Here is an 18,777-nt window from a genome sequence, read left to right as displayed (position 1 = left end):
CCACACACACACACACACACACACACACACACACACACAGTTTACATGTATATATGCCTGTGAAAATGAGAATCAGATCTCATTCCTACCACCCTCAGAAAGCCCACTTACCCTAATTTGTGTAGGGCTACTTAATGCACAACAAATGTCAGTTATATTTATCCATGTTGTTTTGTGTATTTACAGCCCATTCTTATTTATTGCTATGTAGTATGTCATTTTATACATATACCACAATTTATCCATTCTCCTAATAATGAAACTCGATGTGGTTTCTAGTTCTTTGGTTTTTGTAACACCACTATTATCTGGTTCTCCACCTATCTTTATAATCACACCTCCTTAGTCTCTTGTATGTACTGATCCTACTTGGACAGTCCTTAAACATCATTATCTGGAGTTCTTGCCTTTACTTTCTACATGTCTCACTCTACTTCCTCTCTTTGGGCATCTACATTCACTCTACTCCAGTGATTTTTAACTATCCCTGACTTGCTGCTAACTCCTAGATTCTTATGTCCATCCCTTACCTCTGCTGAAAACAATGTATTCAAAATGCTTGCTGGAAAGTACTCTTTCTGTTGGAGTTATTCAAATGGGGGTCAAAAAAATCAACCTGAAACTGCTAGTGGTTATTTTATCACTACGTGGGAAGGATCCTTAAGAATGAAGCCAAAGCAAAATAAAGCAGAGCCAAGATAGAGGTTCCTGAGTAGAGTCATGCCTGAAGCCATTCTTGCCCCTTGATTGTCTAGTGTTTTTGGCTATTGAATTCTCCTCTTAGGGAAGTCTGACTTGACTTTCTGTAATTTGTAGATAAAATAGCTAGACTGTGGAACCAACCTATATGCCCTTCAACAGATGAATGGATAAAAAAAAATGTGGCATTCATACACAATGGAATATTACACAGCACTAAAAAATAACAAGATCATGGCATTTGCAGGGAAATGGATGGCATTAGAGCAGATTATGCTAAGTGAAGTTAGCCAATCCCTAAAAAACAAATGCCGAATGTCTTCTCTGATATAAAGCGGGTGACTCAAAATAAGAGTAGGGAGGAAGAGCATGAGAAGAAGATTACCATTAAATAGGGAAGAGAGGGGGGAGGGAATGGGAGGGAGAAGGAGAACTGCACGGAAGATGGAAGGAGACCCTCTTTGTTATACAAAATACATGTATGATGATGTGAGGGGGAAGGAAAAAAAAAGAGAAAGCAGTCACAGTAGATTGGGTAGAGAGAGGTGAGGGGAGGGGAGGGGAGGGAAGGGGGGGATAGGAAGGACAGCAGAATAAAATAGACACTAGTACTGCTGTATGTATATACGTGTCCGTATAACCAATGTGATCCTGCAACCAGTACACATGGAAAAATGAGAATTCATACCCCATTTGAATCAAATGTATGATATGTCAAGATCATTGTATTGTCATGAGCAACTAATAAGAAAAAGAAAATTAAATGTGGAGGCATTTAAAAAAAGAAAAAATTTCCTGGTTTCTCAAGAAGCATTTACTGTCATTAAATGAAAGCATTCACTTAACTTTATATAGACAGAATATATTTAAGGCTGTAACCTGGTAATAGGAATTTACAAACAACCTTGAGAGTTATTCTAACAGAGAATCACAGGTTTTATTACTCAGCCCAGGTAGGGTTGCGTGCGAGGCTACAAAACAAGTGTATATCCAGACGTTCATTTCAGGATCCTTGCCCCTATGGCATAGAACCTCTAACAAGAACTTACAGGAATAATCTGGCTGTAACCCAAACCTTCCCATTACTTAAGCATTAACCTCTCAAGTGCACAAAACCAAACAGAATAACCTAAACAAAGGTTCAGAATCAGGAAAACTCAAAGTGCAGAGCAAAATCTGAGATACCTAGCAAGATCACAGTACACAGGATGCAGGCATTTATTCATTCATTTATTATAAATATATACTGCATACTGTGCTAGGTGCTACAGATTCACTAATGAATGATCCAAACTAGGGATCTGCTCTTCTTTATTCTTGAGAGGGAAGATAATTAATAAGAAAGCAAATAAACACATGCATAAATAAAATAAAATGGGATAATAGAGAGTATAGGATTAGATGAGCAGACGGTGGCTTGAATTTGAGTGGTTAGGAAAGGTCTTTGAGGAGTAAAATTTGAGCTGCACTGTGGAGGGTAAAAAGGGGTCGAACATACAAATATTTAGGCAAAGACACCCATAAGCACAGGGAAAGCAGCTTGGTATATTTGAGGAACAGAACAAAGGCCAGTATGGGAAGAATATAGAGGATGGGGGAACATGACAGGAGACGAGGTCAGAGTGGTGAGTTTTATAGAAGAGTGACATAGGAAACTGGAAGGAATCCTAACTGGAAGGAATCCTAATAGTTGCCTAATATTCCAAACTGTAAGTGAAATTCTTTGTAATTTCTTTGAAGAGATAAAATGAGAAAAAAACTAAGAATTAATTTATCTGAGATTTTAATAGAAAAAAAATAGAAAGCAATAAAACCACATTTTTAAAAAAAGAAAACTGATAGCATACATTTAATATATTAAAGGAGATATTTTAGTAGGCATAGTACATACCCAAATGACCTCTCTTATAGTACATTAAGTGAAGTCATTATGAACTACTGTGCCAGTTTAGGATAATTTTTCAGCCTTTTCCAAAACTGTTATCCACTTCCATGATTCAGCCTAGAACTTCCCACTGGTGAGATCTGGAATCTTAGGAGTTAAAAGGCACCTTTGAGCTCAGCTTTTCCAACAACTGATTTTTTTCCAACTGAGAAATAATATGGCCTGAAGAAGGAATGGGATTTACCAAGGTAATAACATATGTGAGTGTCCAAATGAGAATTAGAATCATATTCCCAGATTCTACTTCAGTGCTCCTTTCCCTTTATCACACATACGGGAACAATCAGACCTTGGCTGATCTTTATCCTACATCTTAAATCTCAATGCCCCAAATTTAAATAGACTGCTTTCAGAGAGTAGCTAGAACTAACACACAGATAACTGTTATTTTAAACATATTTGTTTATTAGTGTGATTTATAAGAACATGGAAACTGTCTTTCTCATTATTTCCCTAGCACCTAGATAAATACCTAGCATAATGAAGGTTAACTGAATATATGCTTGCTTATGGAACATCTGAATGTACTAGACATCAGCTAGCTTCTGTGATGCCATCAAAGTGAGCATTATTCACAATGAATCATGCATTTTTGAAGAGTTTTGTGTATATTAACACATTTAATTCTCATAAGAATTCTATACTATTCCACCTCATAAATAGAGAAATTGAGGCAAAGAAAGGTTAAGCAACTTGCTCAAGGTCACACAGATTATAAGAGGTATAGAGCTGGGACTTTACATATATGTATAGATTGTGACTTCAAAAAATTAAGATTTACGTTAGGAGGTAAGATATATTTTAAAAAGGTATGAAAAGCTGGATGCAGTGGTGCATGTCTGTAATCCCAGCAGCTTGGGAGGCTGAGACAGGAGGATCATAAGTTTGAGGCCAGCCTCAGTAACTTTAGCAAGGCCCTAAGCAACTTAGTGAGACCCTGTCTTAAAATTAAAAAAAAAAAAAAAAAAATTTAAAGCGCTAGGGATGTAGCTCAGTGAATTTCCTCTGGGTTCAATTCTCAGTACCCTCCCCATCAAAAAAAAAAAAAAGCTATGAAAATACATATGCACAATGTTAAATAGAGTGCTAAAGCACATATAGAGTATGTTAATTTTTGTGTAAGAAAGAGATATCTGCTTATCTTTACAAAAAAGAAAAGGAAGTACAAGCCAGAAAACAAGGAAGCTGAACATATAAAAAAGAAGGCAGTAGTAGAGACTTGGGAGGTAATTGCACTTTTCTGAGTATATTTTTTGTATAGTTTTGACTTCTGGAAGCACGTTAATACTCTAGGGGACAGCAAACAAATCATAAATTCTTTCTGTAGGTTGATTTATAATAGTATGGGCAAAACAATGAAATTATTACAAATGCATTAAATCATTAAGAATATGTGCTAGTATTGTTGGGAGATAAGGTTCTTACTGTGGAAGAAGGTCTAGGAAAAGGCAAGGACAAACCCTGTGGGAGCAGATTAAAATTGGAGTTACTAGTATGAAATCAATTCCTAAAATAATGTACACATATGAGCATATTTATGTATCTACACATATACATGTATGTGTGTACCTAAGTATATCTCCTAGCTGTACTGACAGAGCCTAGAGACAGACACCCCAATAGCAATGAGGACACTTAGTCATGATCTATAACACTAAAAAGGAACTGTGGATTCTTGAAAGAACAGCTAATTCCAGGGCTGAGATGGAGGGTACGAGATGAGTCTATACTACCTTGCTATGCCAGAAAATAAAGAATTGATAGGGCGTGTCACAGAGGAGCCAGCCTGAAGGACAATATGAACATCAAAATAACTGACGCTGGGCTGGGGATGTGGCTCAAGCGGTAGCATGCTCGCCTGGCATGCATGTGGCCCGGGTTCGATCCTCAGCACCACATACAAACAAAGATGTTGTATCCACCAAAAACTAAAAAATAAATATTAAAAAATTCTCTCTTTCTCTCTCCCTCTCTCAAAAAAAAAAAAAAAATAACTGAGGCAGAGTTGAACTGCAAATCAATGAAGAAAAAGTCAAAATCCACAAAATCATACCAATAATAGACAAAAAAAAAAAAAAAGGAAGGAAGAAAACAAAATGGGGACAGAGCTCTTGATAAAAATGAAGAATGCTCAAAGCCTACTGGTAAATGTGGAGAGTGTGCTGAGGCTAGAAAAATATCACTTTGCAATCCTCACAATAAAGACTGTTGCAACAAGAATTATAAATAGAAGCTAAATTTAGGAGGGAAATTATGATGAAAAGCAAGATATTTGTGGGGTCTTAAAGTATATCTCCACAGAAAGCATATTAGAAGCAAATGAAAATAAATTATGATTCCACAAAGAGAAATCAGACAACACATCACCAGTAAGGAGCAGATGGACATCATGAGCCTTTAAATCTGACACCCTGGGCAAGACAGGCCATCCCTTATGGAGCAGTTTGGCCATAGGAATGCACAGCTTAATTTCCAGCAAAAGAAAACATTGGATAAGCCCCAGAAATAAGGAATATTCTCTTTTTATAAAGAGAGGGAAGTGTGTATTTTTCAAAAATGTCAATGTCATAAAAGACAAAGAAAGGATGAGAAAATATTTCAGATTAAAGGGATTAAAAGTACACAACAATTAAATACAAGTCATGACCATGAACTGGCTCTGGTGTCAGAAGAAAATACATGATATGAAGAATATCACTGAATCACCTGACAAAACTGGAATAAGAACAACAGAGTAAATGAAAGTATAGTATTAACATTAAATTTACTGAAGATGGAAACTATACTTTAGCTATGCAAGAAGATATTCATATCCTTTTAGAAATATACATTGAATTATTTAGGAGTAAAGAGCTATGATGTTTACAACTTTCAAATGGTTACAAAAATGAGGGGTGTGTGCATGCATACATGTGTATGTGTAAGCAGAAATGATTAAGTAAATGAGGTAAAATGTTAACAACAGTGTATCTGCATAAAAGGTACATGAACATTGCTTATACTACTTCTGCAACATTTCTGTTTCATATTATTTCATAAAAAAATACTGTAATGCAAGATTGAAAATACTATGGTAAGGGACTACAATTAAGATGAGGAAGATGAGCTGCTTAAGAATGGTGTGAAAAACTTTCCTGGAGAATACAATATTTCCAGTGATCATGGGAGACTGGGATAAAACACTAAGCTTCATATTCCTTACCCTGGGGTATGGGAGAGAAGATGAGTATGTTGAAGACAGAATGGCTATCAGCCCTCTGGCCAGGAAGCAATGTGTGCCCCCAGCTGATTAATACTGAAATAGTTCTCGATCCTGCAAGAGATGGGTGTAGAGGCAGGAAGGAGCCCATGATCCACTGGAACTGGGCATGATCCATTCCCAGGGCATTTTGGCCTTTGGAATGCATAGCCTAACTTTAAGCATGAGAAAACATAAGATAAACCCCTGAATAAGGAATATTCTATTTTTTTTAAGGAATATTCTATTTTTATAAAGGAGAGAAGGAAAGAATGGATCCATATTCACTCTGAGCTTTGATAAAGTGTATGTTCCAGATGTATTGAAGACAACTCAGAACTCATCACCAAAGACTAAGATTTTGGCCTGAGACTCTTCATTTCCACATGCTAAATGGTCATTATCTGAGTCATTGAGCTTTGGGAAATGACAGCCTCAAGTCATACTCATCATCTCTGCAAAGCCCTGAGATCAATGAGCCCTCAACAGAGGCTTGCCCTTTGGTATCATGAAATTCGGTCAGTAGTGCCAACTTCAAATTACAAACACTCTGGCCTAAATTAAGCTTTCAGATAAGCAAAGCATCCCAAATGATAACAGGTGAGGATAGGACGTGTTGGCAGAGGTGGATACAGATTCAGCCCACCACCCTGGGGAGAACAGGAGGCAGGAAGGTGTGGAACACTTTTCTGGGTATGTTGATAATATATCCTTAATTTTGATGACGCCCCTGGCCAGAATTTATGATCTTATGGTCTTTTCTACTAAACTATTTAAGATAAAATAATAAAAATTACCAAAAAGTAACAACTTACCCTGGCAAGTTTCTCTGGTTTGGAGGAGACGTGCATTTGAGAAAACAGCTCTGTTACCTCTTTGGTAAAATCTTCATCCCCTAAAAAACCAAGTCCCGTGTAAAACATTCCAGAAAAACTACTGAGGAACAAGAGGAGGGTGAGAAGGAAGAGGAGTGGTAGCAGTAGCAGTAGTATTAATAACAATAGTAGCAGCCGCAGCAGCAGCAATTTACATGAGCTTGGAGTTTCAGTGCTTACACAGAATCTTCTTTTTTTTTTTTTTAATGTATATTATATCAATGAATGTTTTAAATAAGCTTGTAAAAAAAAAAAAGTGTCATTACCCCATTTTAGAGTTGAAGAACAAGAACTTGAAAAGATGAAGTGATCTCCACAAGATTGCACAGCAATAGTAGTCAAACCTTGGCCCTCCCCGCTCCCAGTGCATTACATCCCATAATGAAGAAATGGTGAAGGTAGAGCACTAATTAAACAGATACTGTGCATGTGCTTCCAAGGAAATGGAATTTGAGTCACAAAAGATGAGAACAGTTAGTAAGGAGAATGGAAAAAGTTTCAGGGAGAGAAAACAAGTGCAAAGATCCGGGGATATAAGAAAGCATGGCAAGAAGTTTAATGTGGTAAAAGTGTCTAATATAAGAGGAAAAGTATTAAGAAGCTAGAAAGGGGAGTAAAATCCAGAAAATAAAGGGCTTTGGGAGCCATGATGAGGGACTCAAACTTTATACTGAGGATCCACTGAATGATTCTAAGCAAACAGACACGATCAAATTTAAATTACAGAGGATTACTTTGGCTGCTAGGTGAAGAATGGATAAGAAGGGGAACAAAAAGGGAAATAAGGCTGAAGTACAAATCCATGATCCAGGAAAGATATAATAGTGGACACTGAGAAATGAAAAGAACAGGCTATTCCAGAATGTTGGAAAGATGGTTAAGGAAGCTGTTGGAGTTAGCCCAGTCACAGCTGATAGGAATATAGAACACCTACATTTGAGAAACAAACAAATGCGTGAGTCAAGATCAAGATCTCTAAGTGAATGGCAAGAATCTATTTCCCTCTCTACCATCAAAATTCTACCCAGGACTGGGGCTGTAGCTAAGAGGCAGAGCACTTGCCTTGCATGTGTGAGGTACTGGGTTCGGTCCTCGGCACTACATAAAAATAAAGGCATCCTGACCACCTACAACTCCAGAAGAAATTTTAAAAAATTCTATCCATTCTCCCCTTTGAGGCCCAACCTAAGGCTCCTCTGCAACATGAAATGTAAAAGAAAATTCTTGTGTAAAGAAATCTTTAAGCACTTAAAATCTTTATGAGCATTTCTTAAGCACCAGTCAATGGCTTACAGGGGCAAATTGTTACTTATTTTATGCCTGGTATTTCCCAAAAAAATCCCCAGGGAAGGGGAAATATATCTTGGCTCTTCTCTCCATCCACTATCATTTTGTTCCTCATTCTGGCATTTAAGGTTGAGAATTAAATTGATTTAATAATCTCAAGTACAACATGGCTTGGGAAAAGCTGATCTCACTGACACAACTCTAACCCCACATAACTCATCTAAACACCTAATGACATCCTGCTATGAAAAAATCTAAAATCTGACTCTGATAGCCACTGTGATTTCCTAACTAAGCCCTAAATTATTTGGGTGCAGGGAATGAATCTGAATCCACAGAAATTCTAAATCTGTATCTCAAAGGGTTCACAAAATAATCTAAAGGCATATAGGAAAAAATAATCTGCTTTTATTTATGGACACTCATTCTATTAAAAAATTCTAATTTAGGGTATAATTCAGAATGTAAATAACATGGTATTTAAATGTATTTAATTTATAAACATTTATATGTATGTATATGTATGTGTGTAAAGATAGATATTAATGTCTAAGTTATCAATAAATTTTTGCTGGCAAAATTTATGATCAAAAAAATGTTTAAGAGATCACAATCACATACTTTCCATGGAAATGAACATAAAAAAGTAGCTGTTGCATTAGAATAAAATTCTGTAAAGATGTAAGAGAGACAGGGCTAGTGCTTTGGAGGGACTCATGAGAGAGGCTGGAGTCTCCCCAAGCAAGATGATTCCCTCTTATGTAAAGTGAGGAGCAAGGGCTAGGGATGCTGATGAAAAATGAAGATGACCAACATCACCAGAACCAGGTTCTATGATTTTTCTCTCCTATTTGCAACCTCCATTATTTTTAACAGCTTCATTGAGCTATAATTAAACACTAAAGACACTATTCCATTCTCAATCAAAATCACTTAGGAGGGCAGAGGCAGGGTGAAGGATGGGGATGTTGTCCTAGAATTCACTGCTGTATCTTCAAAGTTCTGATCTCTGGCAAACAGACAGGGGTAAAGTATCACAGACACTAAACCATTCGATTATAAAACTCCTCAGAGTCCTCTAGTGTTTAAAGATCAGAATTTCTAATAATATGCAAAGCCAGATGTTGACTAAATTGAACAAATAATATTAATGCATGCACAAATAACTTAAATGTTTGTAAGTAACTGGACACTGTCATATTTATGGAACAAATCAAAATCAAGTTACTGCTTTCCTGCTAAGTTAGACTTTTAAAATGCAGATTTTTATCCCTTTATTTATATCTCCCTAATAATGAACCTAAAAATAGCCATCATTTACTGGATGCTTACTAATGTGCCACACATTAAATATAATATTTAGTTGAGCCCTTATAACAACCTGAGAGGAATTAGATCCTGTTCTTACAATGGGGAAACAGAAGCTCACTGTTAAGTAATCTCTCAAGGTTACAAGACTTAGTAAATATGAACCCAAGTCTAACCTAAAAAGTCATTTTTTTATTCATTAAGCTAAACCACAATCTCAATATCTTAGGATGACTTTCAAAAACCATTTTCTAATCAATAATAGTACCTTTATACAGAATAAGGTATGATTAATGAGATGTTACATAACCAGACATCTTGACTTAGAACCCAATAAGAACACAAAAAGAAACAAAAGAGTAAAAGTCTTTATCTATGCAGAATCTACACAATTTTTTGTCCTCCTCTCATAGACAAGGCCCTAAAACCTACACTAGGAGATCTTTGCTCTCTCAATAGAAACCTGAATAAGATTAACTGTTTGGGTTCCCGCTCATATAAATTAAAAATAAAAATCCAAATGAGACTCAAAGCAAGTTCAATGATAGTGAAGATAAAATATCAAAACAGTGAAAAATAAAACAAAAATTTTTCTAAAAGTAAGTTACATATTGATATTATTATGCCATTTTGACTCATGAACACCCTTAAAGGGTCTTAGGGACTTAAGAATGCACAGACCATATTTTGTGAACCACTGATTTAATCTACCACATGGGTAACCAGCCCTTTATGTTTTGATGAACCATGAGAGAATTTTTCTACTCAATAATGTTTATAATTAAATGTTTCATCAAGAAAAGGCAAACTATATTCATTAACTCCACTTTCTAAAAGAAGTCAGTTAGTAGAGAATATATCTTAGAAATATTTCCAGCTAAAAATGTTAAAAACAGGGGCTGGGGTTGTGGCTTAGCAGTACAGTGCTCGCCTGGCATGTGTGAGGCCCTGGGTTCGATCCTCAGCACCACATAAAAAATAAATAAATAAAATAAAGATACTAAAAAAACTTTTTTTAATGTTAAAAACAACCCTTAGAGCTTAAGATTCAGTTGCCTAGAAATTGTGCTATATATATAACTATCGTGTTTCCTGATAATTTTACAAAAATGAATAGTTTCAATGTCTATATTTCCCAAGGAATACAGATATTAAAATTTAAGACAAAATTTGTAAAAATAAAAAAATAAAATAAAAAACAAAGTATCATCCACATTTTGGATAATTGCCATCTTGCAGGCTTCAATTCAAGATGGGGTTAGGGGGTCACAGAAGTCAGAAAAGCATAGGTAAAGTATCTAGATATACAGATGCTCATAGGGATGGCCTGACAAACTGAGGAAAGAATCTGACAAGAGCATCTCTGACTGCAAAAAAAAAGACAAAAAAAAGAGTCAAGAGATGTGTTCTGCAAGATTAGACTTGGAAGGGCTGAGGACATAGCTCAGCATGTGTGAGGTCCTGGGTTCAATTCCTATTATCACACACACACACACACACACACACAAAAAATAGACTTGGAGAAGCTCCAAAGAGTCTGGCAGTGAAAAGAAGAGTAGACCTGGACATGAGAATGACTTGCTCATTTCAATGACTAGTCAGGGGAAAGGCTGCAGAAAGGAGTCTGCATGAAAACTGTTACTGAAAAAAGTAAAATCAAACTAGTATAATTAGAGAATAAATAATTTATTTCATGGGCAAACCACTGCATACAAACACACTGCATCCTCTACATTCAGATAATGAATTTTCACATTACCTTTTTTCTCTTCTTCCTCTTCTTCACAAAACTCTGCCAGGGAAAATGCTTCTTTGAGTTGCTCTAATTCAAACTTTAGTGCCTCTAATTCTTCTCCACTTAAAGAATTAAGGATAGATTTCACCTAAATGTATATGAGATTAAAAAAAAAAAAAAAAACTGTAAGAGTCTGAAAAGGAAAAAACAATTCTCAACTGGAGAAGACACAATAGGTCAAACTGAAGTCAGAACTATGAGCTCACCAGCAACACAAGAGGATAATTATTACAGAAAGGTAGGGAGAATCTGTACTTCCAAAACTAACAAAAGCTAGAGACATCTGGAAATTATTAGTGCTTAAAAACAAATTAAAAATCAGGGAGGAACATTAAATCATTTTGAATCAATTAAAAGCTAACCATATACAAATTAACAGCTTAAGTCAATAGGTTTTTGGCAGCTGAAACCAAAGAAACTGGGGGTTATTAAAAAAAAAAGATTGAGGTATAGGAAAAATAGCAGATGTGTTATTAAGGACCTCCTTATTAATCTATCCTTTTTTGTGTAATTTTACAGAAATACACTTGGTTCATCCTACTTCTTTTTAGCAATTTGTTCAAAATCAGTTTCTTGTTTGTTCTGGTATAGTATTTCCATAGAGTCTCAAGCCTCCATTGGAAACACATTTCATCTTCCTAATGTGGAAAGAGAAAAGAAGCTATGCAGCATTCCTTTATTTGAAGACTTCTCAGCTGGGATTTTTAGTTTGGATTTACCTTTATTTCACTTTCTCGGGAAAGCATCTCCAGAGCTTCTAGGTGTGAAAGGCCTTGAAATTCATCAAAGAGTAGCCCATAATGAGTTTTCTTGTCAGTTTCCATGGTAACCTCATTGGAGGTCCACAGCTCTTCTTTCTCCTTTGCCTCTCTTAAGACCTAAAAAGAGATGGAGGTGTTACACTGAAGCAAATAATGAGAGCTCAAGGGTGAGTTCTGAGAGTGGAGGGAAGTAAAGCTGAGTTCAGAGCACTGCCCTTTCATTTTTGGCACTGCAATTCAAATCCAATAGGCTCAGGAGATGCAGGGAAAAAAATGATAACATATAATTTGATGCTAGTGTAAATAACACCCAAGGAACCAGGTGTTTCTCCAAAAGTGATTTAAACATTAATCTAATAAACAACTTTGACAGGGTTTAGCATTTCACTGACAGGAAACTCCTACAGAATGAAAAAAGGATAAAAAAAAAAAAAGAGCTAGGCATTTTTTTAAGCATTCAAGCTCTCCCTACCTCCTCCCTACCTCAGTAGCTTAAATTTTAAAAATCACTAAAGATTCTTCAAAAGGAAACCCTAAGAAGGTCCCAAGTTAGCAAAGGCAAAAATGCAAATCAAAACAGAAACAAGAATCAAACAGGTAAAGAAGAAAGTACCTGAGACAGTGTAGAATTCCGATTCATCAGACCCTTGGTTCTTTTAAATCCAGGATCCCCTTCTGCTATTACATCCATTGTCTTTTTTCCAATGAATTCTAAGGCATCCAAACCCCCACTGATAACACTCTTTCCCTAGAAAACACATAAACTTCATTACAGCAATGTTAAGAAAATATATTTGCATATTTTGATTATTTAAAAATAGTGGCCAACAAACCAAGCATTGAGAAAAATGTAGAAAAAGTGAAGCAATTATACACTGCTTGTGGAAATGTAAATAGGTGTTACCATTTTGAAAAACTTTTAGTCAGTATTTATTACAGCTGTATGAACCACCAATTCCTCTCATGATTATATACTCAAGAGAAATATGTACAGAGGCACATCAGAAAATATGAACAAGAATGATGATAGCGGAATTATTTGTAATAGCTATAAATTGGAAATTAACCCAATGCTTACCATTGTGGAATTAAAGAAAAAAAGTGACAGTCACACAAAGGGATAAAGCAAAGAAAATCCATACAAACTGTAACATGGATAACATAATGTTGTATGAAAGAAGCCAAATACAAACAAGTATATACTCTATAATTCCATTTATATAAAGTATAAAAACAGGCAATATTAACTTATGATATTATAAATCAAGACTATGGTTATCTTGGCAGAGAAGAGGACACAAGTGGGAGGACTAGGTATATTAATAACACGAACATTTACACTGAACACTTATGATACTTCAACAAAAATTTTAAAAAAAGTATTAGCTATCTACCCTCACTTGTGTAGGAAAATTAGTGTCTTACATTATTCTATTTAAAATGCTTTTTATCATCTGTAGTTTTACAAGTGTCTACCATAAAGATCACACACCGCCCTAGCCCTCCTGCCCACTTAAGATACAATTAAGAGAAAAATGTCTTTGTAAAAGCAGAGACATTTCCTAGGTCACCAAACTAAGAATTCCTGGTCCATAAAATATTATGTACAAAGAAAACATAAAAAAGAAATATCATGTGCATAGCCTCTCTAACTCTCCATCTTATATTCCTTTATTTCTTTCAAAAAAGCTTTTACTTGACCTGAGAGGTGACTGATCTTCAGTGATTTGGACTCCCTTAAGAGTAATCAGTTCTCAAGGTTTTTCAAGGAAAAGAAGGAGAAAGATATACAAATCCATTATAAAAACAGAAGGGAGCAGGCCACTTTGCACTTTTTACTCACTGTGCTCTGAACAGCTGTAGAAATGGTCGAGAATACACCAAATGGCCCCATGACTGGGGAGGAGCTTTCATTCTCTTTGGCATTTGTCTCTCCTACAAAAGGAAGGAAGATTCATTAATTGTTTTCTTTACTAGCATCTATGTGACTTTTTAAAGTGTAGACTCAGTTCCTACACTTAAGTCCTTAGGTCTTTTCATTATTTTAAACAATTTGCCCATTTTAACTGAAAATTCAAATAGGCAGGTTTTTTTTTTTTTCATTTTCATTTCATTTCAAATATAAAATCCAATCTTCAGAACAAACTACTGATCTATACAACATCAGACTATACACTGAATAATCTCAGTGATAATGATCTTTTGAACAAGGTAAAACTAGAGGTTCAGAAAATAGATCTGTGCTTGCCAAAGGCTGGTAGTAGATGGGAGAGAGTAACTACAAAGGGCATAAAGGAACTTTCTTAGTGAAAATTCTTTTATATCCCAATAGTTTATATAGGAAATACTCTATATATGTATAACTACACGTACTATGGTTACATAGTATTCCAACATAGCCATCCATATATTTCTTGAAGCACAAAAACCTACATAGCTAAAAATCAAATTTTACTATATATAATTTATAACTCAATTTTATCCTAGAAAATCATGCCCATTAGTAGGAATCAGACGTGCATTATAAAGAGTATATTTCAAATAAACTGTTCTATTTTATTCATTTTAAAAAACTTCTAGGAGATCAACTACATCAAATAATCTAACTATATCAAATACTCTATTATAGGGAGGACTTCTACTTCCAGCTACAATGAATTAACTGGTACGGGACTTGCCCTCCTACCACAGCAACTGCAAAACTGGACAAAATATAAGAAACAGCCTTTTGCAGATACTGGAAAGAGGCAGTTCACGATGTGGTACAGGATAAAAAGGAATAACATGAACCCTACAAATGGGTTGACTTTCTGTCAAGAAGAACTTTCCAAACAAACCACAACACAAGGAGGGGAAATTCAGCATAACACAGCATCACAATGAGTGGAACAAAGACTGAAGCCAACTAGAGAGGATGCAGCTGCATATGTTAAGAGGTCCAAGAAACTACACAGGTGTGCCCTGTGTCTCTGGCTGAATACCACACTGCTCAGGCACTAGGAGACTCCACAAAGTTGGGGGTGGAGGACTGCTATGGAGTGGTAAGCTAAACTATCCCCAGAGCTCATGCTAAGCTGAAACATTTGAATTTCAACCAACCAAAGTAAAAAGAGCTCTTTAAACAACTGGGAATTGAGTAAAAACCTCAGAAGTCAGGCCTTAGCAATAAATAAATAAATAATAAATAATAAACAAACAAGCCCTCAGAGTAAAGGCTACTCTAGACTCACCCTAAACAAGCTTAATAATGCCTTGAAAGTATCAATCTAAGCTATACCATAACTACCTGTCAACAAAAGGAGAGCAAAAGAACCCAACTCCTGAGATGGAAGTTTATAACAATGCCCAAAACCTTCTCTCTGCTTCAGCATGACCTGTTCTAGTTAACGATTTCTGAGAAGAAGTGCACTGAGAATTGCTGGGGAAAACTATTCATTTTAAAGAGATGCAAGAGGGAAAATGGTACTTTCTTTCCACTTAATTCCTGACTTTGAGAGCATTCTTGTTTTAGAAAATCATACTTGGAGTTGCAGTATTATCTGGCAGCCATTAAGAAACCAACAAAAGAAAACAGGAGAGAAGCCAACCCAGAACCCCAACATCAATGAACTATCTCTGCAACAGACTATTTCTGAAGTTCTTCAGTGAGAAAAATAAACTCATTCTTAGTCACTTATTCTGTTATTTTCAGCAGAGTAATCTAAGAACATCACTAAGAACAATGCCTCAAACTCACAGACAAAGTCCTTTGCAGACATGTTTGTATAATGTGATCTCATCTCCCGCCCATGGACAAGTGACTCAAGTCTAGGCCAATCTAATTGTCTCTCCTAGGAACTCAGAAATAACTGATGCCAGTTGGTCTCAGATGGGGATAAATACTAGGATTCAATATAAAGTTGGAACTAGAAGACAAGCACAGAGAATCAGTTTGCTTAAAAAAAAAAAAAAATGGCATAGATGAGCAAAGAGAATAATGAGAGAAAATAAAGTCCCTGACACAGAAAGCAAACCAGGTATTGAAAAACTTTCTATTATTTGGTCCCAGGCTCTCCTGATTCCTGGTTTCAGTGAGAGTATGTTTCCCTTTGATCAAGGCAAGTGTTCAGAATAAAACTTCACCCTCATTAAAATCCAAAGGGGAAAAAAAAAATACAACCCACAAACTATTCATTAAAATATTTTTCTCTTGCCATAATAGATTTAAATTCAGCTAACATGTGGGTCACTTAAATATACCAAGAAAAATGTTAAACATTCTCATATTCTATATTCATAGCTTTATTAATGTTTATAACAGTTCCAAGATTATTTTGTAGATGTGGAAAGTGAAAAGACACATGATTGGTCAGAGGACACAGACCTCTGACAGCTAAAGATTCCTAATCCTCTTTCTTGTCACAGTCCCATGATACCCTGCATTAGATGTTTAATATATACCTACTGAAAAATGAGCTTAACTGTTCCATTTTAATCCAAAACCCTGGGCCTTAATGTTTCTTTATACTAACCTGCTGCAAACTTGACTTCAGCTGAAATTTCACTGGGACTAGGGATCCCGAGAGAAGTCTCTGCCTTCTCGATGACATTTGAAATACCTTGTCCTATTAAGACAAATAACATTTTTTGCTATTTGCTACCAAAACTAAAGAAACAAAGCAAAAATAATATCTGCATGTTTTTAAAATTATTATGGCCATAGAATATATTATTTTAACAATACATAGCTAATATAAAAAATTTAACTCATATTTTATAACAATTCCCAGATTTGAACTTTCTAATGAAAAAATGCTTCAAATTCTAGTGGCAATATGTATCAGCCCATTATTTAACCACCCACAACTATAAAGCCTCTGAGTAATCACAAAAGGAAGGATTATTATCAAAATCATGTATAACATAAGTCTGTAGCAAAATGAATATAAAAAATAATGAAACTACTGATGACTTACCTACTGTGGCTACTGTAGCTGAGGCTGAAGAAAGTAAGGACTTTCCCCAACTTCCCCAATAACCCCATCCAGTCTGGGGTACATCTTTGGAAACAGGCTCCTATTTTTCCCAGTTAAGAAGAAAAACAAAAGAAAAAATAAAATAGAAAAATTAGAATCAGAAAGTTAGACAAGATATCTAATAATTTAGCAAAAGTATAAGAGATACACTTGCTTGACTAACAGATGTATATTATCACCATGTAAGCACCAAGTAGCAAAGACAAGTTCTTCTAAAGGCATTTATACAACTGAGAAAATGTATCTTATGGTTCTACAAAACAAAGCTAAGTGCAACCTTACATTAGCATTGAATCCAAGTCACTTTTAACTCAAACATTTTTAAATACCAATATTTTAACAGATATTCTATTTTGGCTGCAGCCTGTAATACCTGAACAGGGAGAACTTCTGAAGTTTCAAGATCACTAGAAGATTTGACCTCTGGCCTTTTCCGAGTGGACACTACAGGTTCAGATTTACTATCTGGCTTAGCACTTTGGTCAACAGACTCAGTATTCTTGGCTGGCTCATAGTTTCCTTCTTCAAGAACCAGGGTTGCTTCAGTTATCACTTGACTCTCAATATCATCTTTATCCGACATGATTAGAACATCACCTAGTAAAACATAAGCCCAAGAACAAAATTACTTACACAGGATTTTTTTAATATAAATTACTTATTTAGATCTTTTGAGATTTTCATAAATTCACATGCAGTATAAGAAATAATAGATTTTCCATATACATTCATTTACTTTCCCTGGTAACAACTTGTGTAAGTACAGAATAATATCACAACCATGAAACTGACACTGACACAATCCACCCATCATGTTCAGATTTCACCAGTGTTACAGGCCCTAATATGTCCGTATATAGTTCTATAAAATGTTATCACGTATACAGTCATCCCTTAGTATCCTTGGAGAATTGGTTCTAGGACTCCCAGATGATAGCAAAATAATGGTCAAGTTCCTTACATAAAATTGTATAATATTAGCATATATCTACACACATCCTTTCATAGAATCATCTATAGATTACTTATAATAGCTAACACACTGTAAATGCTGTTAGTAGTTGTTACACTATATTGTTTAGGGAATACTGACAAGAAAAAAGTCTGTACAGGTTCAACAGAGATATAATCGTTTTTCCAAATATTTTCAGTCTATGGATGTGGAACCCATGGATATAAAGAGCCACCTGCATAGATGCTTGTGACTACTACCCACAGTCAAGATTTTTTTAAAAAAAGTTCAATCATAAGAATCCCTTCTGCTATATTTTAGCCATGGCAACTTCCCATATTTTGCCCAACCCATAGTAACCAATCACTGATTTGTTATCTGAAATTTTGTCATTTCAAGATGTTATATAAATGGAATCATAACATATTCTTTTGAGAATTTTTTGACTCTACAACGAGGCCCTCCAGATCCACTTAGGTTGTACCAATAGTTCCTTTTTATTTCTGAGTAGTATTCCATGGTATGAAAGTATCACAATTGAACTATTTACCAACTGTTATATACGCCATTTCCATTTTGGGGCTATTATATAAACAAAATGACTATGGAAGTTCACATACAGGTTTATAAAGGAACATAAGCTTTCTTTTGTCTCTGATAAATGACCAAGAGCATAATTACTAGTTATATAATAAGCTCATCTTTAGTTTTATGTGAAAGTCATACTCTTTTCCATAGTAGTATAGCTTTTTACTTTCCCACCAGCAATGTACAAGTAATCAAGTTCTCTATATGCTCACCAGTTGTGTCACTATTTTTCATCTGAGCCATTCTAACAGGTATGTGGTGGCATTCCTCTGTGGCTTTTAAAGTGCATTTATCCAACAGTTAAGGATATTAAA

The 18,777-nt window shown here is 35.4% G+C and overlaps 1 protein-coding gene across 3 annotated transcripts in view; it reads right to left on the bottom strand.

The window, feature by feature from the left end:
• Fam114a2 (family with sequence similarity 114 member A2) overlaps positions 1–18,777 on the bottom strand; it is a 32,971-nt gene that overhangs the window by 11,588 nt on the left and 2,606 nt on the right. For 2 of the 3 annotated variants that reach the window (XM_046446394.2, XM_046446393.2), the window contains exons 2-10: positions 17,297–17,520; positions 16,864–16,963; positions 16,420–16,512; positions 13,752–13,843; positions 12,522–12,656; positions 11,867–12,025; positions 11,112–11,235; positions 6,698–6,777; positions 4,070–4,105 (exon numbers count right to left, since the gene is read on the bottom strand). In XM_046446394.2, coding sequence (XP_046302350.1) covers positions 4,070–4,105; positions 6,698–6,777; positions 11,112–11,235; positions 11,867–12,025; positions 12,522–12,656; positions 13,752–13,843; positions 16,420–16,512; positions 16,864–16,963; positions 17,297–17,506 — 1,029 coding nt within the window. In that variant the 5' untranslated portion in view covers positions 17,507–17,520. The remainder of the gene's footprint in view (positions 1–4,069; positions 4,106–6,697; positions 6,778–11,111; positions 11,236–11,866; positions 12,026–12,521; positions 12,657–13,751; positions 13,844–16,419; positions 16,513–16,863; positions 16,964–17,296; positions 17,521–18,777) is intronic. The other variant, XM_058579910.1, reaches the window with a different exon arrangement.

This window comes from Marmota monax, unplaced genomic scaffold (genome assembly GCF_021218885.2).
Source record: "Marmota monax isolate L192 unplaced genomic scaffold, Marmota_monax_Labrador192_F-V1.1 WCK01_AAM20220418_F8-fsc00188, whole genome shotgun sequence".
Lineage (NCBI taxonomy): Eukaryota > Metazoa > Chordata > Mammalia > Rodentia > Sciuridae > Marmota > Marmota monax.
Note: the sequence above shows the minus strand (reverse complement) of the source record. Positions and strands in the feature narration are given on the sequence as shown.